At 40.6% G+C, this 25,897-nt stretch overlaps 1 protein-coding gene across 1 annotated transcript in view; it reads left to right on the forward strand.

Moving 5' to 3' along the window:
• Positions 1 to 25,897, forward strand: part of LOC140481338 (mitochondrial intermediate peptidase-like) — a 159,149-nt gene that overhangs the window by 11,901 nt on the left and 121,351 nt on the right. The window contains exons 2-6 of the mRNA XM_072577353.1: positions 667 to 840; positions 2,669 to 2,757; positions 7,797 to 7,883; positions 8,945 to 9,008; positions 20,983 to 21,165. Coding sequence (XP_072433454.1) covers positions 667 to 840; positions 2,669 to 2,757; positions 7,797 to 7,883; positions 8,945 to 9,008; positions 20,983 to 21,165 — 597 coding nt within the window. The remainder of the gene's footprint in view (positions 1 to 666; positions 841 to 2,668; positions 2,758 to 7,796; positions 7,884 to 8,944; positions 9,009 to 20,982; positions 21,166 to 25,897) is intronic.

The following is a 25,897-nucleotide window of genomic DNA, read 5'->3' on the forward strand; positions in this document are numbered from 1 at the left end:
ACCCTCTCCTCCTTGACCTATCACCTTCATCTCCTCCCCCACTCACCCATTGTACACTATGCTACACTCTCCCCACCCCCACCCTCCTCTACCTTATCTCTCCATGCTTCAGGCTCACTGCCTTTATTCCTGATGAAGGGCTTTTGCCCGAAACGTCGATTTCACTGCTCGTTGGATGCTGCCTGAACTGCTGTGCTCTTCCAGCACCGCTACTCCAGTATCTGATTACTGTTGCTAAAACCTTATACTGTATTGATGTTAAACTGGTTCACTTGAAGTTTCTGGAACTACTCTTGCATCATCTTTGAGTAAGATTGCCACATTTGTCACTTTTTTAAAATCTCTGGCATCTTCCCAAAATCTTGAAAGACTGGAAGATTTTGGCATACTAAAGCATTAATGTTAGTGCTACCACAGGTCATTGTCCTGCTCAATATTTGCCTTTTTAGTTATCATTACAAAAATAAATTATCTGATCATTAACACATTGCGGTTTGTGGGACATGCTGTGTGCAAATTTACTGCTGCATTTCCTGTACTATAACTATGGCAACACTTCAAAAACACTTTTATTTGTTGTAAAGTCCCTTCAGATGTCTTGTGGTCATTAAAAAGAAATTCTATAAATGCTTTCTATGAACTGAAGTTTCTTACTTTATTCTTAAGGGTCTTTTTGGTGTACATGAGCTGAACTCCCCAGTAGGATTTCAGGTGGCTCAAGAAAATGCATTGAACGAAATGGAGCAGTTAGTGGAACAAGCATGCAGAACACCACCTGGTCCTCAGGTTGTTCAAATCTTTGACAGACTTTCTGACTGTCTTTGTAGAGTTGCTGATTTGGTAAGTAGTGATAACATTTTATTATTGATATGTACATATATTTTAATATGTTTTTCAACATTGACAGCCACTAATTGTAGAGCTAAATTAGCTTTGCTTTCCTTTTTGAATGATATACAAGGCACACAGGTCTTGTTGCACCGCCTCCTTTTACAATCTAATGCCATTGCTTAAAAAGTGCAAAATGTTACGCTTATCCACATTATACTACTTCTGGCATACAATTTTCCACTCAGTCAACTTACAAATCACACTGAAGAATCTCTGCGTCCTCCTCATATTTCATCCTCCCATATAGCTTTTGTAATGTCTGCAAACAGAGATACTGCATTTAGTTCCTTCATCTAAATGATCTAATACAGATTGTGGCTATCTGAGGTCCAAGCACTGATCCCTGTGGTACCCCCCACTGGTCACTGGCTGACATTCAGAAAATGACCAATTTGTTCTTACTCTTTGTTTCCTGTCTGCCACCTAGTTCTCTATCCATGTCAGTACACTACCCACAATGCACTAATCTCTTATGTAGAAACTTACAAGTCATCCTGTTATAACATGCATTTCGTAACGTGGATTCACTGTAAAGTGATTGAATTGAGGACGTTGTTTCTACAGCACAAACAATTAAAACATGTGTTGGCTGTAATGCAATGACAGTGCCAACACTTTTAAGTGCTGTTTCTAATGCCTGATTTTTTCTATAATGTGGGGTTGCACAAGCACGCAACCATCATGTTACAGAAGAACAGACTGTATTAAACATCTTCTGAGTGTCCAAATAAACCACATCCAATGGTACCCTGATCAACTCTGCTAGTTAAATCTTCAAAAGTCCAATAGATTTCTCAAGCATAACTTAGCTTTTGTAAATCCATGCTGACTCTGTCCAATCCTGTCACTGTCTTCAAAGTGCACTGCTATTAGCAGTGAATGTTAGGATTCTAGCATTTTCCCTATTACTAATGTCAGGCTAACCAGCCTATAATTCCCTATTTTAATAGTGGGGTTATGTTAGCTACCCTCCAATTCATAGGAATTCCAGAGTCTTTAGAATCTTGAAGAATGAATCTTGCAGATGATGATGATGATGATTTCCTGGTTTGTACAGTATGGGGATTACTTAATTTATTTTCCTTTATATTCCATATTTCTTTAAATGCTTTGTATCAGTGACCACTTACTCCAATCAAATAAACTTGACATTACTGGCAATTGTGAATTGTATTGCATTTAATTTTGAACCTTTTGGAATCAAGTTCTTGCCAGGAAATTTGCTGTCTAAGCAATAAATAAAATCTTGTTTAATCTTTCACTTTTACTGTTTGTAATTTTATATATTTTTACAAAATTTCATTGCCCAGTTAAAACCTTTGGTGTGTTTTCAGATGCTTTAACTTGTTGTGGTAACTTAATTTTCTTCTGTATGTTATTTTCACATAACTTCAAAACTATGATTAGAATTTCATTGTGCCACATATTGGTAGATTCCATTCCTTTGAAAGTGCTGACATTTCATTGAGTTTTGTGGCTTGTTATTTTTAGAAATTGTACTCTCTTACCATGGTCTGTATAAACGTGGTTTCTGTGGACGTTCACGAATTGGCAGCCCGTTGTGATAATGTTGTATGGTAATATCATTCTTACTGCTGCACCTGTATGTAATAGCAATTTAAATTTGAAAATTGACCGAAGCTTCAAAATGTTAGGTCTGATTTTTTTTTCAACATTGGACTGTGAAAAGCAAATGACATTTCTAGGTAAATAACTGTTTATGATTAATAGAAAAATAACCTAATCTTGCCACTCATCGCTGTATCTTTCACACTAGGCAGATTTTGTTAAGGTAGCACATCCAGACCCTTCTTTTCGGGAAGCAGCGGAGAACACCTGTATGACCATTGGCACAGCGGTGGAAAAGTATGTTTTCAGAATTTGCAGTGTATAATTGCTGAAAATCAAAGGAGAAGCAAAGCCATTAGTCCACTCTTCCTGAATTCAGCCACAAAAGCTGATATATACTTGAAGTGTAAATTTGAATCTGTTTTTGGCCCTTCAGTCAAATAGCAGTTCTTATGAGAGGGTGATAATGGGTTATTCAACAATTATGGAGTGCTCAGGAAAAAAAATGCAACTTGTCCTAACTTGTAGACTCAATGTGCATTTCCAGCGATGGACATTGGAATCTTCTGGGCTTTAACTGACTTGATCTGTGCTATGGAAAAGTCTGATTAATATTTGAATGTTTACTCTATACTAGACATACAGAAATTTTTACATTGACCTTGAGAGATTAATAATCAATTTCTAAACATCCTTTCACATCTTATTCTCAGATGTTTTGGCTCTGAGATAATGGTAGAGTTTAATCTTATTGATTTTAAATACCAGGTAAAATTGACAAGTTAGGAATGTTTAACCCACCTGTATTGATATGGGATTTGTATGCCTTACAGAGCAAGATGCTTAAATGTTCTCAATTTTCACATGGAATTAATTGCCACAGAAATAAGCTTTTGCATTAATAGATGAGATTAAGCTCAAGCAGATCCGTTGGTCTTGAACCCTCTGTAGAAATTCGTAGAAATTTAAACATCCAAAAATCATTAGATCATAATTATTTGTGCAATCTCGCAACATACAGCTTAGCCACCACATTTTTCTAGGAGAAAATTGGTTAATTTCATTTGGATGTGAAATCTTTTGGGGCATTTGAAAAAACATAAATGGCACTGTATAGATGCAAGATTTTACTTCCATTCCAAGTACCCGAAGCATGGAGCACTAATAAAGATGCTGAAAATCAAAGGCCCCCTGTGGTTTGAGGTTATTGGGGTTGGAGCAGGAGGGTGAGTGAGGCAAAGTATTGGTGAGATAGTTGCATCAATGGCTTTTGTGAATGTGTTTTATGTTTCCTTTGGACTCTCAGAGTACTTTTGTGGCTCTTGAGCTTGCTTGTCTGTTCTCCTCTCACTGCTCCCCGCCACCACTTGCACCTGGTCATGCCCTAATTGGGAAATCTTTGCTGTCTCGGCCATCTTTGCTAATGTGCTTTAGTTCCAGTACTCATATATGTCTGTTGCGCTTCATATTATTTTTGTGTTATTTAAATGTAGGGATCATTGCAAAAGCAAAGGAACTAGACAGCAAAATGTTTATTGCTGTCATCTTTCGCAATGAATTGCGCAATTCGGTTATAGCTGTAATCAACAATGCCATGTTCAGATGATTTGGGAAAGTCTGACACATACAAGTGGTACAAGCATCAATGAAGGTATAAAGGCACAAGAGCCAGTCCATTGACAAATTTAATTATGGTATTGTGGAATTTTTCAAAGTTAAAAATCACACAACACCAGGTTATAGTTCAACAAGTTTATTTGGCAATACTAGCTTTCGGAGCCTTGCTCCTTCACCAACTAGTTGTGGAGTATACAATTGTAAGACATAGAATTTATAGCAAAGGTTTACAGTGTGATGCAACTGAAACAATATATGGAAAAAGATCTGGATTGTTTGTTAAGTATCTCACCTTTTAGAACGACCATGTTGGTTTCGGTTATTTCAAATGTAAATCGCAAAACTTTTTAAAAGTTATATTCTCAAGTAAACCCCTCCTCCCCCCCCACCCCACCGCATGCATACTTGCAGAATTACATTTTATTTTGCTCAAAAACTGCATAAATCCATGTAAGATTCTGTAAATCCCTTTTTTTTTAGAAATAGAATCAGTCTGAACATTGGGGCACAGACAGACAGACTTTAACCTCACAACTTCAATGCATTATCTATGTGGACATAACACCTATTGTTAAAGTTCACTTGGGAGTGTAACTTTAAAAAAAGGTCTGGGATTTTCTTATGAAAGAACTGAAGCCAACATGGTCATTCTAAAAGATAACAGACTTAACAAACAAACCAGGTGTTTTTCAATATATTGTTTCAGTTGCATCACAGTGTAAACTTTTACTATAAATTTTTGTGTCTTATGATCTTATACTCCACAACCACCTGATGAAGGAGCAGCGCTTTGAAAGCGTGTGCCTCCAAATAAACCTGTTGGACTTTAACCTGGTGTTGTGATTTTTAACTTTGTACACCCCAGTCCAACATTGGCACCTCTAAATCATGGAATTTTTCATATTGCTTATTTTAACTATTAGAAATTAATAATAGTGTGACTGATGCATGTGGTCAATAAGAAATCAGCATATTTTGAGAGATGCTGGGGAGCAAAGTAACTATTATTTAATCATAGCATGAAATATTTCATGATTATGTAATTACTTCATCGTTTGCCACAGACTGCAGTCAGAAATCGATGCCAGTGTATTTGAAACACTTATATGTCTCCTTTTCTTATGTTTGCAATTTAAGCATTTTTAAAATGCATACAATATACATTTGTAGTAAATATTAATTTAGATTTGGGCACAAGATACATATGTGTATTGGGACAGATTCTCTTGTACCAGCCCTGCTCAGCTAGATAACTTGATAGTTGCTTGCTTTTTGCAAGTACTCTTGCAGCAGATAAAATGTCATCCTTGCCTTATTTGTAAGTGTTCAGGCAGGAGGCTGGAAGAACACAGCAAGCCAGGCAGCATCAGGAGGTGCAGAAGTCAACATTTAGGGTATAATGCTTCAGGGCTGGGGATGGGTGTGGGGGAGCTGCAGTTAAAGGGGGAGACTGAGGCAGGGTGGTGAAGTGGGGATAGGTGAAGACAGGTAGAGGGTACAACCTGGTTGGTCAGTGGGAGGAATGAGTCTGGTTGGTGGCTGGATGGGGAAGAGGCTGGGAAGGGAGTCCGGGGATGAGGAGGGAGGTTATTTGAAATTGGAGAACTCGATGTTGAGTCCTCCAGGCTGTAGGTGCCCAGGCGTAAGGTAAGGTGTTCTTCCAATAGGTGCTGTGTTTTGTTTGGCAATGGAGGAGGCCAAGGATGGTCATGTCAGAAAGGGAGTGGGAACGGGAATTGAAATGGCCAGTGACTGAGACGTCTGGTTGGCCCCTGTGGACACAGCTGAGATGCTCGGTGAGCCATTCCCTAAGTTTACATTTGGTCTTCCTGATGTAGAGACGACTACATCGGGAGCACCTGATGCTGTCAACCTCCTTCTAAACTGGAAGGACTGTTCGGGCCCTGGATAGACGTGAAGACGGGTGGTGTACCACCAGGTTTTATATCTCTTCTGGTTGCAGGAAAAGGTACCTGGGGGTTTGGTGGGAGAGGTGGACTGAACCAAGGACTGTCAGAGGAAACTGTCCTTGCGGAAGGCTGAGAGGGGTGGGAAGATGAAGATGTTCTTGCTGGTGGGATCTATTTGGACTTGGTGGAAGTGTTTGAGGATGATGTGTTGGATGCGTAGACTGGTGGGGTGGTAGGTGAGGACAAGGGGGACTCTGTCCTTATTGCCTTGGGGGGGGGGGGGGGGGGGGGGGGGGGGGGTTTAGAGCCGTGGAACAGGGAATGGAGATGATATGGTGGAGGGCTGTCTGGATGACAGAGGGAGGAAAAGCGCATTGTTCAAAATAGGTGGACATCTGGGATGCTTGCGAGTGGAATGTTTCCTCATCTGAGCAGATGTGGAGGAATTGGGAGAATGGGATGGAGTTATTTATAAGTGTTGACAGCCCTGTACTCTTAAATTGTTCCACATGTTGATGCCACTAATGTGCATTTTCTGCTTTGTCATTTTGCAGTATAAATTTAGGAATTATTTAAATCCTATTCCAGCACCAACAATGAGTGTAAAAAATTAGGCAGACAGATTTTGAATTCACTATATATGACTCCTCTGGAAGGGAGTCAAAATGAAAAGGAAGCAATTTGTTAATGGAGGACAGCGCTTGGAGACTTCTGAGCTGCAGCAGCAGGCTGTATCTAAACCAACTGGCAAGCTTCATATTCTTGGAGCAACGGCAGTAGAGAAAATGTTACTTGTGAAACACGTGTTGATCCACTAATGAGACTATCAAATTTTGATTGGAGGCTCTTAAGATTCTGACAATATAATCAATTTCTCACTGAAGGTATACAGTACCTACTGAATGGCCTGGACAGAGTAGATGTTGGGAAGGTGCTTCAATTGGTAGGAGAGACTAGGACCTGAGGGCATAGCCTTAGAGTGAGGGGAAGACCGTTTAGAATGGAGATAAGGAGAAACGTCTTCAGCCAGAGAGTGGTGAATGTATGGAATTCACTGCCACAGAAGGCTGTGGAGACCGGTCATTGAGTATATTTGAGATTGAGATAGATAGTTTCTTGAGTATCAAGGGAATGCCAATGAAGGGTTATGGGGGGATAGTGGGAGAATGGGGTTGAGAAACTAATCATGGAGGAGAAAGTGAGGACTGCAGATGCTGGAGATCAGAGTTGAGAGTGTAGCGCTGGAAAAGCACAGCAGGTCAGGCAGCATCCAAGGAGCAGGCGAATCGATGTTTCAGGCATGGGCCCTTCATCAGGAATGAACAGAAACATGCCCGAAACATCGATTCTCCTGCTCCTCACATGCTGCTTGATGTGCTGTGCTTCTCCAGCACCACACTCTCGAATGAGAAACATATAAGCCATGATTGAATGGCAGAGCAGAATTGCCTAATTTCTGCTCCTATGTTTTATGGTCTCGTGTCACTTTGAGTCTGCTACTAAAGCTATTTGTTCATAGCGTATTGGCACTTTCAACAGAGAACAGAGACATTGACCCTAGAGGAAGAGAATCAAGTCACACACCGCTTTAAACAATAGTGTCTGATTATCTGCACCAACAGTACATTCAACTCATGCAGCAAACAGCCTAAAATATAACCAGCCACTGCTTACTAAAGCAGGCACTGTTCAAAGTTTGCCTATTGAGTGGTGCTAATATTGAATGTATTTTGTGACTTGTTTTCTGCATTTTTGATATAGTACATCACATAATTCAACATTCATAATGTGCTACTTTTCCTTTTTTAGATTGAACACTAATATTGAACTTTGTAATAGTTTGAAAACCTTACTGAATGATAAAGAAGCCATGGATTTGCTGGATCCAGATACAAGGTATTTTTAAGTTCTGTTCCCTATTCCCTTTTACCCATAATCTGAGAAAATCACACATTTTATACCTAAATGAAGTTACAGAGCTGAAATTCAAAGTGTACTGAAAGGTTTGTGCTGGCCTCTAGGTATTTCCTTGGGTTATTTTAGTAGGTATGGATCCGTTCAGAGTCATTCATACTTTACAAGACAGATAGGAAAATATAATATGAAAAAGACAGGGAAGTTTCAGACAGATACAGATAGACTTAGTAAGTGAGCAAACATCCGGCAGTTGGATTACTGGTTAAATGTGAAGTTGTTCACTTTGACAGCAAGAATGATAAAGCAGAGTATCATTAAAATGGAGAACGATTGCAGAATTATCAGGTGCAGAGGGATTTAGGCATTCTGGTACATGAATTTCAAATTGTTAGTATGTAAGTATAGCGTGATCAGGAGGCTTGAGAGATACTATCCTTTGTCATGAGAGGAAAATTAAAAGGTGTTATGCTTCAGTCATACAAGGAATTGGTGAGACTACACCTTGAATATTCCTCATTTAATGAAAGACGTAAATACATCTCTTTCCCTTCTCCCCTCTCTCTTGTCTCTCTTTTTCTCTTTCTCCCCTCTCACGCTTGCCCTCTTTCTCTCTTGCATTCCCCCCCACATCCTTGTCACTCTTTCTCACCTCCCCCAGTCCCTTACCCTTCTCTGTCTTTCTCCTGTCATCATATGAAATTAATTACTAGTCTGGAGCCACGTTACTAATGCAGCATCTGGCCAAATTGTCCATTTGAAGTTAATTTTTAAAAATTTATTCCATTAAATTTCTACATAGTCTATTATAAAAGAGCCCAGTTTTCTAGTAATTGTAGTAACTGGATATTCTGATCTGAGACACTAAAACTGATACTTTGTCATGACAGTTCTGATACATTAGTGAAAGTAATTTCTTGAACTCAAGTTGACATGATTAATTTTATCCAATTGAAAAATGATGCTGTAAAATTAACCTTTTTTTAAAAAAAAATGTTACTTAATTGAGCTACAACAAGACTATTTGATTTTTCATTTTACAGGAGAGTGGCAGAGTTGTTTATGTTTGACTTTGAGATCAGCGGAATTCATCTGAATGAGGAGAAGGTAACAATTAAAACAAAACAATATATGAGTAAGGAAAATAGTGAATTTGCACTCATAGCACTTTTCACAAATTCAGGATGTCTGAAAATCTTTTCTACTTGGTTAAGTACCTTTTGTTGTGTAGCCGCTGTAATGTAGGGAAATCTGGTAGCCAACTTTAGGAGAGTAATGTTCCACACAGCGCTCTGATAGTAACAAGATAATCTACCCCTTTTAGAGTGTTGGTTGAAGGCATGGACATTAGGAGACATTTTTTTGTTGTAAAATGTCAAACATAATGCACTTTTCTTTGTCATAAAAGTGCGCAGCAAATACCTTGCACTAGAGCTAGAAGAGAGTTTAACAAGTGCATAAAGCATCTTAATTACATCCTGAATTCTGTTAAAATAACTCATAAAGGTAACAGGGATTATAGCTCTGGGATTTTCTTTATTAATCCACCTTTATGCAGGAGACTCAATCTTGGAGAATTATTATACAATACTGCGGCACTGAAACTTATTCATTCCATTTTCGCTGCCCTAGTTCCATTTCTCTGGCTCTTTCCCCATAACCCTGCATTTTTTTTTCTCCAAGTCCTGATCCAATTTCATTTTGAATGCTACTATTGAACCTGCTACCATCATACCATCAGATAGTGCGCTCCAAATCCTAACCACTTGTGTGTGTACATTTAAAAAAAACCTTCTGGTTCTTTTGCCAATATCCAAAGTTTCTGCCTTCTGATTACTGACCTTTTGTCCGTTGAAATAATTTTCTCTTTATTTTATTCGAAATATAAAATCATGATTTTAAATGCTTCTATCTCTTCTCTTGACCACAAATGCTGGCAGACCTTTTCTATCAGCTTCTGTTTTTGTTTCATATTTCCAGCATCTGTAGTTCTTTGGTTTTCTTCTCTTAACATTTATTTACTCCAAGAAGAACAACACCATTATGACTGTCCATTGTCAGCACGGTGGCACAGTGGTTAGCACAGCTGCCTCACAGCGCCGGAGACCTGGGTTCAATTCCTGCCTCAGGCGACTGACTGTGTGGAGTTTGCACGTTCTCCCCGTGTCTGCGTGGGTTTCCTCCGGGTGCTCCGGTTTCCTCCCACAGTCCAAAGATGTGCAGGTCAGGTGAATTGGCCATGCCAAATTGGCCGTAGTGTTAGGTAAGGGGTAGATGTAGGGGTATGGGTGGGTTACGCTTCGGCGGGGCGGTGTGGACTTGTTGGGCCGAAGGGCCTGTTTCCACACTGTAAGTAATCTAATCTAATCTAATCTAATCTAATTGTATAACTGTTAGCCCTCATCCCTGAAACCATTCTCATCGATCCTCCTGCACCCTCTCCGAAGTTTTTACATACTTCTTAAACTGTGTTTCCAATTTGGCCATCAATGTTACATTTAAAATCAGCTAGAGTTTTAGGATTTGTAGGTTTTGCAGTCCTCTGCCTTTATTCATAAAACTCCCCATTTGCTTTGTGTCTGCTTGGTTAATATGGTCTGTCAGAGACCCATAGAGTCATACAGCAAGTAAACAGACCCTTCAGTCCAACCAGTCCATGCCGAACATAATCCTAAATTAAACTAGTCCCACCTGCCTGCTCCTGGCTCATATCCCTCCAAACTTTACCTATTCATGTTCTTATCCAAATGTCTTTTAAATGTTTTATTCATACCCACATCCACTACTTCCTCAGGAAGTTCATTCCACACGGGAACCAACTCTGTATAAAAAAATTTGCCCCCTTGTCTTTTTTTAAATCTCTCTCACCTTAAAATGTGCCCCCTGGTCTTGAAGCCCCCATCCTTGGGAAAATACAACTACTATTAACTCTCATCCATACCCCTCATTATTTTTATACATTTTTACAAGGTCACCTCTCCATTCTTACATTCCAGTTTTTAAAAAAAGTCAAACCTTCCATACTCAGCAACATCCTGGTAAATATATTCTGAGCTCGCTTCAGCTTAATGATGTCCATCCTATAACATCTTCAAAGATTTGTGGACAAACACTCCCAGGCCACTCTTCTTGCACCCTTTTTAGTATTGTGCCATTTTAGTTTGTATTGCCTGATTCAATTCTGTATCAAAATGTATCTCTTCATATTCTTCTGCATTATATTCCATCTGTCATGTCTCTGACCATTCCTCCAGGCTGTTTGTTGTCTTAAAGTCTATTACTACTTTCTCACTATTTACTAAATTTGAACATTTTTTTGTCATCTGTGGATTTTAAAGTTGTGCTATGTACCTATACATTCAAATAACTAATATATCTCAAAAATGGCAGTTGTCCTACTACTCAATCTTGCAGAACACCATTGATTATCCTAGTCTGGGTTTAAATGTTATTTACTGCAACGTTTTGTGCCAATTAATTAATCCTAATGAATTTTGTGGCCATTCAGATTCTATGACATTTATGCCGAGACTTTCAGTTTTGCTTAAAAAAAAGTTTAATAGTAGATAACTGCTTTTGCAGATCTGTATCTGCATCAATAATCATTCAGCCCTCACTTATCCTCTGATATCCAATCAAAAATACCTTGTTTTCTTCAGTCATGCAATATTGATGTTGTAGCCAAAATCAAAATGTATTGCCCATCCTTAATTACCCTTGAGAACGTGGTGGTGAGTTGCCACTTCATGCAACACTGCAGTCTATGTGATGACCGTACACCCATGGTGCTGTTAGCTAGTTGTTAGGACTCACTGGGGAAGCATGTTCAAAATCAAACTCTTTATTCCTGTACTCTTCAAAAAGTAAAAGATTTTTTAAAACATGCAAAATTCCCCAACTTACCTAATTTTTACACCCAAGTCATTAGAAAGTATTGACTGAGTTTCTATAATGAAAAATAATTACTATTTATTACAAATAATTAGAATCTTGTTACAGGTATACTGTGATAAACCATTGGCATGTAACATGATTAATAAAACACTAATTTCCTTAAATTCCCTCTTACATGCACACAGCCAAACAAACAAGGTAAAATACATTATGATCAGAGGGGGGAAAAGGGGAAAGAGAGTTCATCAGTCTTTGTTATCAAGTTTTGGTTTGAGATCCTCTTTATGATTCTGCTGGTCATCTTGGTACTTTATTTTCTCCAGAAGCTTCCATTGATTGGTAAGTGACTCAAGGTGGTCAGTTCACTCAATTTAAAACACTGACTTGTTATAGAATAATGCAGTCCAGGAACAGGCCCTTAACCCACCACGTCTGTGCCAATCATGAAGCCATTCTAAGCTAATTGCATCTGCCTGCACGTGATCCATATCTCTCTAATCCCTGCCTGTTCATGTGTCTGTCTAAATGCTTGTTAAGCTTTGCTAACATGGCAGTGTGTTCCAGATACCTACCACCCTTTTTTAATTTAAAAAAGCTTGATTTGCATATCTCCCTTAATTTTTCCCCCTCTCACCTTTTTAAACCTCCGCACCATAATATGTGACATTTCCATCCTGGGAAACAAGACTCCGAATATCATTGTCGCTCATAATTTTATATACTTTTATCAGGTTGCCCCTCACTGTTTTTGCTAGAGCATCAGACGATCAGTTTGTCCAACATCTCCTTAAAGTTTGCCAGTTAAGAATCACAGCTTAGAACAGCTCGGTGCAGTAAAGATAAACTAGATTTCACCAGTTTTATGGTCAGATTTGACTGCAGAGAATAGAGAGACCACTCTTGAGCTACGGAAGGACCTAATATCTCTTTTTCTTGGTGTCGGGAAAATCACCAGCCTTAGAATCAGAGTGTGGTTCAACAACAAGTTTATTGTATAAGGAAATACTGGAGCTCCTGAGGAGAGAAGGACACCTACAGCACAGTGGTCAGCTGCGATTCTTCTCTCAACCCGGAGCACATGTACATTTTGTGATATTATAGGTCAGTGATGAGGTTATTGTCTCTGTAACACAGTTTATTTATTGTAAACATTGCAAAATCGTTGATAGTTTTGATGCAGTCATTGTCAGTTTCAGTGCAGTCTTTGTTAATTTCAGCAGTCATTGTCAGTTTCAATGTCTGCGCGGAAGTCCATTGCTGTAGTAATGGGCACTAATCGCTCTTCCTGAGAAGGAGATTACTGCAGCCCTGGTTATTACCACTTTGTATCAAGTCTGTATCAAACAGTTAGCATTTCTATCAAAGGACCCAGATACTTCGGCAGACAGTATACGTTACTAATATGTATTCTCTCCTCCACCCGCCTTAAACTAATCAACTAGGTTGTGATTGCATTGTACTGGCATTCTGGTGGTAGTATCTGTGTTCTGTCTCTCTCCTTATTGCGGTCCAGCAGCCATCTAGTGTCAAGTAGCCAACTTATGGTTCAATGGCCATCTTGTGTGTCTGTGTGCCTAGTGTCACTCTGCCCTGTGCCATCTCCCACTTCATTCTCTTACTTGTTCCCAACTCCAAGCAGCTCACTTACTGAAGAACAAATCATATGGTTGTTGGCAGGAAAAAAGGTCTCAGTAATCATTAACTGGTCATGAAATAATAGACTACCAGATTTTTGTTACCAACCAAAGCTTTTTCAGTAACTCACTTGGCTCTAAAACATTGGCAACTCAAAATTCCATTAGTAATTGGCATAACAGTTGTCTACATGGTGCTTGTTGTGGATATCTGGCTGCTTACTTTACAAATCTGTAATCCAATAGTTTTCAAAAAAGGTCTTGCTCATTTCAGTCCACCATTTCTAAAATTAAAAATAAAAAGGAATGTTCTTACATTAGGAGTTCTCGGATTTTTTTTTCTGCATGATGATGAAGGAACTACAATAGATTTCCAAGTCATGATGGTGTGTGACTTAGCTGAGCTTACAAGTGGTAGGTGTTTCTGTTTATCTCTGACCCTCTGGGAAGTAGAGATTGCAAATTTGGCTTATGCTGCCAAAAACACTTTTGGGAAATTGCGAGAATGCACCGTGTAGATAATGCACACTACAGTGTTAGGTGCTGGTAGTGGAGAGTGTGAATGTTTGAAGATGTTGGAGGAAGGTTGCTTTGTGTTGTATGTTGTTGAGCTTTTTGAGTACTAGTAAAACTGGACTCGCCAAGCAAAGTGCAGATTATTGCACTATGCTCCTGTAGTGTCTAGTTGATAGTCAACAAGTTTTAGAGAGTAAGGAACTAGTCATTGTCAAAAATATGGCTGGTCCAGTTAAATTTCTGGTAGTTGTTGGCCTTCAGGATATTGATCCTGAATTATTCTGTGATGGTAAGGCCATTAAATGTCAAAAGGAAGTGTTAATCACTCTACTGAAAGACACTAATTTTATTTCTACAAAATTCTTATAGGGCTTGACAGGGTAAATGTGGGCAAGATCGTTCCTCTGGCTTGGAATCCAGAACCAGATGACACAATCTCTGAATAAGGGTGTGTCATTTCTGACTAGGATAAGAATATTTTCACTCTGAGGGTGAATCCTCAGAGCTGGTGAATGTTTTGAATTCTGTGTCTGGGAAGACTAGACGCCCAGTCATTGTGTGTTTAATTTGAAGATTGATACATTTTTCATTATTTAAGATATGAAGGGATATGTGAATTGTGTCACAAAGCACTATTGAGATAGAGGATCAACCATGATCCATTTGAATGCGGAGTGGACTTGAGAGCTAATTGTCTACTCCTGCTCCTGTTTCCTATCTTCCTGTGCTGCTAATGCATGTTATTGCGATCTTGCAGCATGCTAGCCCAGATTAATTTGGTACATGATGAGTTGGCAAGGGAATGAATGAACAATATGTAGTTATCTGTGAAGAGTTCATTTCAGAAAGAATGTAATTAATGCAACAGCTGAAGATTCTTGTACCAACTCACTGTCCTGATTTCACTCTTGTAGCAGAGTTCTAGGTCTTAAATGATGCAGTTGCAGCAACCAGAATCTTTGTCCTTTATGCTAGTTATGAGTTGAGCTGGTGGAAAGTTGGTCCCTCTAATTCACTGACTCCCTGTGACTGTGACTTTGACTTTACAGAGCTCTTCTGATGCCAAGGGAAGACACACTCTTCCCTCACCTGTGGAATCCAATCTTTACTTTTTCCCTTATTTGCTCCAAAACTTCATTGAGATCTGGAAACCACACTGCATAATAGGAAGCAGGTTGTTGGTGACCAAGTGCCAGCTGACAGCATTGTCAGTGACATTTCCATCACTTTTCTAATGATTAAGAATAGTCTGATGCACTGTCAATTTCTGAATCAGATTTGTCCTGCTTTTTTGTGGACAAGATGTACTTGCATAATTTTAATCTTTGGTAGATGTTGGTGTTGAAGCTATACTTTAGTGGTTCAGTATGACAAGTGCTGTGTTTACTCTGAGAGTGCAAGTCTTCAGCTGAGTTGGGATGCTATTGTAGGTCATAGACTGCTATATTTGATGTGCTGATCTGTTAATTGAACTAGTTAGTTGAGCACAATTTGCTCTTAAATCCATGCTGGCTCTTGTTGTATTTAGTCCAGATCAGTGTCTGTAATTATTGTTTCTAAAAAACCTTCCTATCACCGATGTCAAATTGTCTAGTGTGTAACTGCCAAGTTTTTATCCTTTCTTCTCCTATTTTGAATATGGATATAACATTTACAACGCATACAGTCCTGTGCCAATAGTCCTGAATCTGAAGAGATTTTGAAAATAGTGACAAGACCTTTCCCAATTTATGCTGGTGCCTCTCTCAGCAACTTAATAGTACATCATATTTAGTCCAAACAACATAACCATTTCAAGTACCATCAACCTTCCTACTATTTCTTTTTGATACAGTTTATCTTGTCCAATATTCTGATAATCATCTTGCTGACTCTAGCTATTCATGTAGTACTTAAGTCATCTCTTCTGTCTACACCAGTGGTCTTCATATTGACACTATTTTCTCCACTTCTTCTCTGATAGTCTTTTACGATTTAAATACCTGTGGAAGTTTAGCATAACCTTTGCATTTAATGGTTAGCTGCAAAGTTATTCTCCTACTGTCTCTTTGCCCTATTATTTCCCTTTTTTTCTCTGCAATTTTTACATTCAACCTGTTTCTCCATTCTTATCAAGCTGACCTCTGTCATATATCTTTATTTTCTGCTTTATCCTACACATAAACCTCCTCAGGTAGCTTAGCTATTGAAGTCTTCTCTTTCCTCTCTGTGTAAATTTATGAATACTGTTTAGGGTGTAGCTTTGCTCGCTGAGCTGTAGGTTTGATATCCAGACGTTTCATTACCTGGCTAGGTAACTTCATCTGTGGCGACCTCCAAGTGAAGCGAAGCTGTTTTCGCCTGCTTTCTATTTATATGTTTGTCCTGGATGGGGTTCCTGGGGTTTGTGGTGATGTCATTTCCTGTTCGTTTTCTGAGGGGTTGAAAGATGGTATCTAGATCTATGTGCTTGTTTATAGTGTGGTTGGAGTGCCAGGCCTCTAGGAATTCTCTGGCATGTCTTTGCTTAGCCTGTCCCAGGATAGATGTGTTGTCCCAGTCGAATTGGTGGTTTTTTTCATCCGTGTGTAGGGCTACGAGGGAAAGAGGGTCATGTCTTTTTGTGGCTAGCTGGTGTTCGTGTATCCTGGTGGCTAACTTTCTTCCTGTTTGTCCTCAAACAAAAACTAACAAACTTAAAAGACCCAGTACAACCCATGGACAAAAACAACGTCATCTACAAAATTCCATGCAAGGACTGCCACAAACACTACGTAGGACAAACAGGAAGAAAGTTAGCCACCAGGATACACGAACACCAGCTAGCCACAAAAAGACATGACCCTCTTTCCCTCGTAGCCCTACACACGGATGAAAAAAAACACCAATTCGATTGGGACAACACATCTATCCTGGGACAGGCTAAGCAAAGACATGCCAGAGAATTCCTAGAGGCCTGGCACTCCAACCACAAAGCCATAAACAAACACATAGATGTAGATGCCATCTATCAACCACTCAGAAAACGAACAGGAAATGACATCACCACAAACCCCAGGAACCCCATCCAGAACATACATATAAATAGAAAGCAGGAGACAACAGCTTCGCTTCGCTTCACTTGGAGGTCATCACTGATGTTACCTAGCCAGGTAATGAAACGTCTGGATATCAAACCTACAGCTCAGCGAGCAAAGCTACACCCTAAACCTCAACCTGAGCTACAAACCTTCACAAACCTTATGAATACTGTACCTGATGGGCTGAATGATCACTCTCACTGCTGTTATGACTGTCCAAATAAAGAAAGAAAAGGGAGAAGGATCATACATTGCCTTTTGTAACTTTGGGAAAACATATGATCGCTTGAAGTCATTGTGCAGAATGTTTGACATGCTCAAAAGACTTTTTTTTTCTCTTCCTCTTTACACAATGCCTCCAATCTTTGCATCTCCATGAATTAGTTATGTGTGTTAGAACAAGGTTGTCATTCCATTTTCAACAGTTCCCCTCCACTGCTGAACTGCACCTGAGTTCTTTCTAATTCTCATACTTTATACCTTTTTCTCCAGTTTTAACTTAATAGAACTTATTGTCCTTTGAAGGTTCTCCTTAACACAAAGTACTCAATATAGTGTGAAGTTCTTTCTGTGAATCAGGGAGGAAATGTATTTATTTGCTGGGAGCTTTCACAATTACCTGCTTTTGTTTGTACATCACCTTTCCTCATAATCCTCTGCTATTCCCAATGCTTACTTTCATAATTCTCTTGAAGTATTCCACCTTCAGCCTCAAAACCCTTTTATAGAAGCTTTGTTGTTCTTGTTTATTAGGTGTTTCTTCCCAGAGTTGTTTATAAAGGTTTTCCATCTAATTCCTTATTGGGCTATTGAGCCAGAGTTATTTATTAGGATAATTTCTAATCTATTTCCATATATCATTTGATATTCACTATTTAGCAACATTTTTTAATTTAAAAGGTTATGCAAAAATCCTAAGTGTTTTTATTTGTTTTAAGTATCTATCCAGTTGCTATCCCGTAATTGCATATGCTGCATCTGATCTTGGTCATTTTTCGGGTGAGCAGCACACCTGCCACCACCTTAGAATAATCGTTTTGTTGAAGAAATCATTCTTCTAGGTTTGTTTCCAGAGTAACTAATCTTTAAGCAGCTTACAGTAAAACAAAACTTGTAGCAAAAACATGTTCCTCTATTTCAAGCTATTTCTGAAAGATTGACTGTTTTTTAAATGAAGTTAGAAATACACTAAGATATACGCTGGATTTTTAAAATTGATTAGTGGGATATGGGCGTCACTGGCTAGGCCAGTATTTGTTGCCTGCCCCTTGTTATCCTGGAAAAGGTGGTGATGAGCTGTTGCTTTGAACTGCTGTGAAGGGACATCCATGTAGTTGTTGGTGAGGGTATTCCAGTATTTTGGCCAAGTGACACTGAAAGAATGGCTACATATCTTTAAGTCAGGATGGAGCTTGCAGGTGATGATCTTGCACATCTTTTGCCCTTGGCATTTTAAATGCTAGAGATTATAGACATGGAAGTTATGTCTAATGGCCTTTCTGAGGCTCTAGATTAGACTCACTGCTGCAACGGCATTGATGGTGAAGGGAGAGAATGTTGAAGGTGAGAGTTGGGCCATGCAAGATAGTAAAAACAATGAGTGCAGATGCTGGAAACCAGATTCTGGATGAGTGGTGCTGGAAGAGCACAGCAGTTCAGGCAGCATCCAAGGAGCAGCGAAATCGACGTTTCGGGCAAAAGCCCTTCATCAGGAATACAGGCAGTGAGCCTGAAGCGTGGAGAGATAAGCTAGAGGAGGGTGGGGGTGGGGAGAAAGTAGCATAGAGTACAATGGCTGAGTGGGGGAGGGGATGAAGGTGATAGGTCAGGGAGGAGAGGGTGGAGTGGATAGGTGGAAAAGGAGATAGGCAGGTAGGACAAGTCCAGACAAGTCATGGGGACAGTGCTGAGCTGGAAGTTTAGAACTAGGGTGAGGTGGGGGAAGGGGAAATGAGGAAACTGTTGAAGTCCACATTGATGCCCTGGGGTTGAAGTGTTCTAAGGCGGAAGATGAGGCGTTCTTCTTCCAGGCGTCTGGTGGTGAGGGAGCGGCGGTGAAGGAGGTCCAGGATCTCCATGTCCTCGGCAGAGTGGGAGGGGGAGTTGAAATGTTGGGCCACGGGGCGGTGTGGTTGATTTGGTGCGGGTGTCCCGGAGATGTTCCCTAAAGCGCTCTGCTAGGAGGTGTCCAGTCTCCCCAGTGTAGAGAAGACCGCATCAGGAGCAACGGATACAATAAATGATATTGGTGGATGTGCAGGTAAAACTTTGGATGTGGAAGGCTCCTTTAGGGCCTTGGATAGAGGTGAGGGAGGAGGTGTGGGTGCAGGTTTTGCAATTCCTGCAGTGGCAGGGGAAAGTGCCAGGATGGGGGCGTGGAGCTGACCAGGTAGTCACGGAGGGAACGGTCTTTGCGGAAGGCGGAAAGGGGTGGGGAGGGAAATATATCCCTGGTGGTGGGGTCTGTTTGGAGGTGGTGGAAATGTCGGTGGATGATTTGGTTTATGCGAAGGTTGGTAGGGTGGAAGGTGAGCACCAGGGGGTTTCTGTCCTTGTTATGGTTGGAGGGGTGGGGTCTGAGAGCAGAGGTGCGGGATGTGGACGAGATGCGTTGGAGGGTATCTTTAACCACGCGGGAAGTGAAATTGCGGTCTCTAAAGGAGGAGGCCATCTGGTGTGTTCTGTGGTGGAACTGGTCCTCCTGGGAGCAGATATGGCAGAGGCGGAGGAATTGGGAATACGGGATGGCATTTTTGCAAGAGGTAGGGTGGGAAGAAGTGTAATCCAGGTAGCTGTGGGAGTCGGTGGGTTTGTAAAAAAAAATGTCCGTGTCAAGTTGGTTGTCATTAATGGAGATGGAGAGGTCCAGGGAGGGGAGGGAGTTGTCAGAGATGGTCCAGGCAAATTTAAAGTCAGGGTGGAATGTGTTGGTGAAGTTGATGAATTGCTCAACCTCCTTGCGGGAGCACGAGGTGGCACCAATGCAGTCATCAATGTAGCGGAGGAAGAGGTGGGGAGTGGTACCGGTGTAATTACGGAAGATCAAGTGCTCTATGTAGTTAACAAAGAGACAGGCATAGCTGGGGCCCATACGTGTGCCCATGGCTACCCCTTTGGTCTGGAGGAAGTGGGAGTATTCAAAGGAGAAATTGTTAAGGGTGAGGACCAGTTCGGCCAAACGAGTGAGAGTGTCAGTGGAAGGGTACTGTTGGGGATGTCTGGAGAGGAAAAAGCGGAGGGCTTGGAGGCCTTGGTCATGGCGGATGGAGGTGTAGAGGGATTGGATATCCATGGTGAAGATGAGGCATTGGGGGCCGGGGAAACGGAGGAGGTGGAGGGCGTGGGTGGTGTCTCGAACGTATGTGGGGAGTTCCTGGACTAGTTGGGATAGGACAGTGTCGAGGTAGGTAGAGATGGAGCAGGAGCATGCTGAGACAATGGGTCGGCCAGGGTGGTCAGGCTTGCAGGATAGTGCTGAGTTCTTGTGTTGGAACTACATTCATCCAAATGTGTACAGAGTATTCCATCACACTCATGCCTTGGACTGGCTTTGGAGATGAGTCTTTTGCATCAAACTTGCTAATTTCTGACACGATCTTGTAGCCACAGTATTTATATGGATGGTCCAATTTAATTTTTGATCCATGGTAATAACATCCGGGATGTTGGAAGTGAAGCATTCGGTGATGGGAATGTTGAGAGGCAATTGTTTTATTCTCTCTTTTGTTTTTGAGAAGATCATCTCTTGGCACTTGTGTAGTGCAAATGTTAATTATCGTTCTAAGCTGGTGAGGTCCTAGTCATTTCTTTTAAAACTGAAATATTGTGGACTGTGCATCTGTGATTTCATGCAAAGTGCACCTGTGAAATCAGTTATAGTATGTAACCTATGGCTTGAAGTTCCACTACTCTCTCCTTCCTCTATTCTTTGTTTTCCCTACATGCAGCTATGCACAATTCTGTCTTTTGTCTTTACAGCGTAAAAAGGTGGTGAACCTTAACGTTCAGATGCTGGACTTGAATAATAGTTTTCTGCTGGGCACTCATTTACCCAACAAGATTGACCGAAGTGCTATCCCAGAACACATTCAGCACTACTTCTCCATACAAAACAATTATGTTCATGTGAACAGTCTTCATGCGGATGTTCCCGATGACTTAGTAAGTTTAATATATTTGGCATTGTTTGGAGTATATTCACTTTTGTGTATGTGTGCACTGATTAGATCATCTTCATATTTAATACTTAATTCCACACATGCAGTGTGATCCAATTTTGAAGCAATCAGACAAACATGGTTTTATTCAGGTTTTGTATTAATGGTGGAAGATACTTTAATTTTTATAATAATAATAATTATTTTTATAATAATAATAAGAATAATAATTATTATTATTATAAGGAGTGCAAAGAAAGCCACACATTTGATTACAGTCATGGTTTAAATGTTTGTTTACATTGATGGGACGAATTTGATATTTTTAAACCAGACAGGTAAGTTACCTATAGACTTTCCCCAGGTTATGAATTCTTAGATGCTGGAAGAGCTCCATGATGATCAGCAGAATTCCACTAGGGCCAGACTGTTGTGATGCCCACCTACTGGTCAAGAGAGCATAGTGCTAAGTTGTCAATTGAACTGAATTGCAGAAAGACTGAAGTTTCAAGTTAGAAGAGTGAACTGACATAGCCAGATGCAGCCAGATGGGCATCACGTAATTAATGAGTAAATATAATTGGTTTTGGATCTGACTCATCTTCTTTTCTGTTGAATTAGATTTGATTCCACCAGCATAAAACGCTGTATGATTAAATTCAGAATGTCCAAGCTGTAAAATAAATGATGTGATATAAACAACTTTTTTTAAGTTATGCCATGGAAATCTAACCCTCTAACACTGATTTCATTTGCAGTATTTGCTATTGGTTTTGCAAATTGACACTTGATCTAACTTCAGACATCTGCCTAAACAGTAAAAAAGCCATTTTTCTTTTGTTGCATATTCATTGCTCAGAATGACTAAAGACCCCGTCATCAAAACTGTCTGCAAATATGGTGCATCTGTGTTAGACAATTTCTTTGTATTTTATGCCAATAGTCGTTATTTTGATTCTGCATTTAATTTCAGAAAAAGTTCATCCACTCATTGCTCAGGGTTAGGTGTGTGTTCCCACTCTTAAAATCAAAAGTAATGGTTTAAACAGCCCCTGGTGGGTTACTGTAACTAAACGTCAGGAAATGAATGAAAACTTATAAAGATTAAATTAAAATATTTTACGAAAGATGATGATGAACCCAAGCCCCCATGGGAAAATGTGTCTTTCTATGGTGATCTAAACTCAATGTCATATTAGAGAGTGAGGAAACTAAGATATTGTGAGACAGTAAACTTGGTCAGACAGGGTTTAGCAGGAGATTCCCAGCAGGAGATTGAAATTTTGGGTGAGTGAAAGTGTCTGCAGCCAAGTTTGAGAGCATGTGTAAAAGTGTGTGGCCCAACCTTGGGAGAGGGAACAGCAGTGTTGGCGAGAAGGAGTCTGAACTGACACATCTGGGTGCAGAGAGAATAAAAGCCTAGAGGTCTTACCTTGGAAGCATGCTGTTGGAAAATTTCATTTTCAAGTAGAATAAGGAAGCGTGAGCCAATAGGGAAGGCAGTTAAAATTAGTCACTTAATTTTTGTTTTTACAAACATAAGATTCAGTAAGAGTAGACAATACTAATCTGTCAGGCTTACTCTGTTATTCAATATAACCATGGCTGATCATCGGTTGAAACAAATCTTCCCACTCCCCATATCATTGATTACCTGAGATATCGAAAATCAATCCATCGTAAGTGTATTCAATGATGGAGCATCCAGCACCTGTAAGACAAAGAAGTCTGAAGATTTAGAATTCTGAGTGAAGAAATTTCTCTTAACCACAGATTTGAATGATTATGTCCTCATCTGGAGACGCCCCATTATTCTAAGTTCTTCAGTGAAGGAAAACAACCCCTCCCTCTGTCTTGTCAAACTTCTTCTGAATTGTATACTTCAGCGAGTACTTCTCAATCTTCTGAAGTCCAGTGAATATATACCCACTTTACTCATTCTCTCATCATTGGACAACCCAGGAACCAATCAAGTGAACCTTTGCTACATTACTTCCACTGCAATTGTATCCACAAATATGGAATCCAAACTGCATATAGTGCTCCAAGTACAGTCGCAACAAAACCCTGCGCAATAACAGCTTAACTTGTTTATTCTTATACCGCAATCCCAATTTCCTTTGCAATAGACAGTAAGATGCCATTTGCCTTTCTAGCTGCCTGCAGAAACTGCATGCAAACTTTGTATTTCTTCCACCCAAATCTCTGAACATCCATATCTCAAAGCCTCACAGATTTTAAAAATATTTTGCTTATTTCTTCTCAATAGCAAAGTGAATAACCTTTCACTTCCTCAATTACCCCATGATGTGGAGGTGCCGGTGTTGGACTGGGGTGGACAAAGTTTAAAATTCACACAACACCAGATTACAGGTTTATTTAGAATCACGAGCTTTCGAAGCACTGCTTCTTCATCAGGATTAGGTCAACCACTTGATGAAGAAGTAGCATTTCAAAAGCTAGTGATAGAGTCATGGAGTCATAGCTATGTACAGCATGGAAACAGACCCTTCGGTCCAACCTGTCCATGCCGACCAGATATCCCAACCCAATCTAGTCCCACCTGCCAGCACCCGGCCCATATCCCGCCAAACCCTTCCTATTCATATACCCATCCAAATGCCTCTTAAATATTGCAATTGTACCAGCCTCCTCCACATCCTCTGGCAGCTCATTCCATATACATACCACCCTCTGCATGAAAAAGTTGCCCCTTAGGTCTCTTTTATATCTTTCCCCTCTCACCCTAAACCTATGCCCTCTAGTTCTGGACTCCCTGATCCCAGGGAAAAGACTTTGCCTATTTACCATATCCATGCCCCTCATCATTTTGTAAACCTCTATAGACAGTAGACAGTGAGGAAGGATATGGCAGGTTACAGCGGGATATAGAGAAGCTGCAGAGCTGGGCAGAAAGGTGGCAAATGGAGTTCAATGTAGCTAAGTGTGAAGTGATTCACTTTGGTAAGAGTAATAAAAAGATGGATTACTGGGCTAATGGTAGACTACTTGGTAGTGTGGAAGAGCAGAGGGATCTTGGTGTCCATGTACACAGATCTCTGAAAGTTGCCACCCAGGTAAATAGTGCAGTGAAGAAGGCATATGGCGTACTGGCTTTTATTGGTAGAGGAATTGAGTTCCGGAGTCCTGAGGTCATGCTGCAGTTGTATAAGACTCTGGTGCGGCCGCTTCTGGAATATTGTGTGCAGTTTTGGTCGCCATACTATAGGAAGGATGTGGAGGCACTGGAACGGGTGCAGAGGAAGTTTACCAGGATGTTGCCTGGTATGGTAGGAAGATCCTATGAGGAAAGGCTGAGGCACTTGGGGTTGTTTTCTTTGGAGAAAAGAAGGTTTAGGGGTGATTTGATAGAGGTGTACAAGATGATTAGGGGGTTAGATAGGGTTGACAGTGAGAACCTTTTTCCGCGTATGGAGTCAGCTATTACAAGGGGGCATAGCTTTAAATTAAGGGGGGGTAGATATAGGACTGATGTTAGGGGTAGGTTCTTCACTCAGCGAGTCGTAAGATCATGGAATGCCCTGCCAGTAGCAGTAGTGGACTCTCCCTCTTTATGGGTATTTAAGCGGGCATTGGATAGGTATATGGAGGATAGTGGGTTAGTGTAGGTTAGGTGGGCTTTGATCGGCGCAACATCGAGGGCCGAAGGGCCTGTACTGCGCTGTATTGTTCTATGTTCTATGTTCTATGTTCTATAAGGTCTCCCCTCAACCTCCGACGCTCCAGGGAAAACAGCCCCAGCCTGTTCAGCCTCTCCCTTTAGTTCAAATCTTCCAAACCTGGCAACATCCTTGTAAATCTTTTCTGAACCCTTTCAAGTTTCACAACATCTTTCCAATAGGAAGGAGGCCAGAATTGCACGTAATATTCCAACAGTGGCCTAACCAATGTCCTGTACAGCCGCAACATGACCTCCCAACTCCTGTACTCAATACTCTGACCAGTAAAGGAAAGCATACCAAACGCCGCCTTCACTATCCTATATACCTGCAACTCCACTTTCAAGGAGGTATGAACTTGCACTCCAAGGTCTCTTTGTTCAGCAACACTCCCTAGGCCCTTACCATTAAGTATATAAGTCCTGCTAAGGTTTGCTTTCCCAAAATGCAGCACCTCGTATTTACTTGAATTAAACTCCATCAGCCACTTCTCAGCCCATTGGCCCATCTGGTCCAGATCCTGTTGTAATCGGAGGTAACCCTCTTCACTGTCCACTACACCTCCAATTTTGATGTCATCTGCAAACTTACTAACTGTACCTTTTATGCTTGCATCCAAATCATTTATGTAAATGACAAAAGGTAGAGGGCCCTGCACCGATCCTTGTAGCACTCCACTGGTCACAGGCCTTCAGTCTGAAAAACAACCCTCTACCACACCCTCTGTCTTCTCCCTTTGAGCCAGTTCTGTATTCAAATGGCTAATTCCCCCTGAATTCCATGAGATCTAGGTAAAAACAATGACTGCAGATGCTGGAAACCAAAGTCTAGATTAGAGTGGTGCTGGAAAAGCACAGCAGTTCAGGCAGCATCCGAGGGGCAGTTAAATCGACGTTCGGGCAAAGGCCCTTTAGGAATAAAGGCAGAGAGCCTGAAGGGTGGAGAGATAAGTGAGAGGAGGGTGGGGGTGGGGAGAAAGTAGCATAGAGTACAAAAGGTGAGTGGAGGAGGGGATGAAGGTGATAGGTCGGGGGGGGCAGGAGTGAGTGGATAGAT

The sequence above is a fragment of the Chiloscyllium punctatum genome, chromosome 9, assembly GCF_047496795.1.
Source record: "Chiloscyllium punctatum isolate Juve2018m chromosome 9, sChiPun1.3, whole genome shotgun sequence".
Lineage (NCBI taxonomy): Eukaryota > Metazoa > Chordata > Chondrichthyes > Orectolobiformes > Hemiscylliidae > Chiloscyllium > Chiloscyllium punctatum.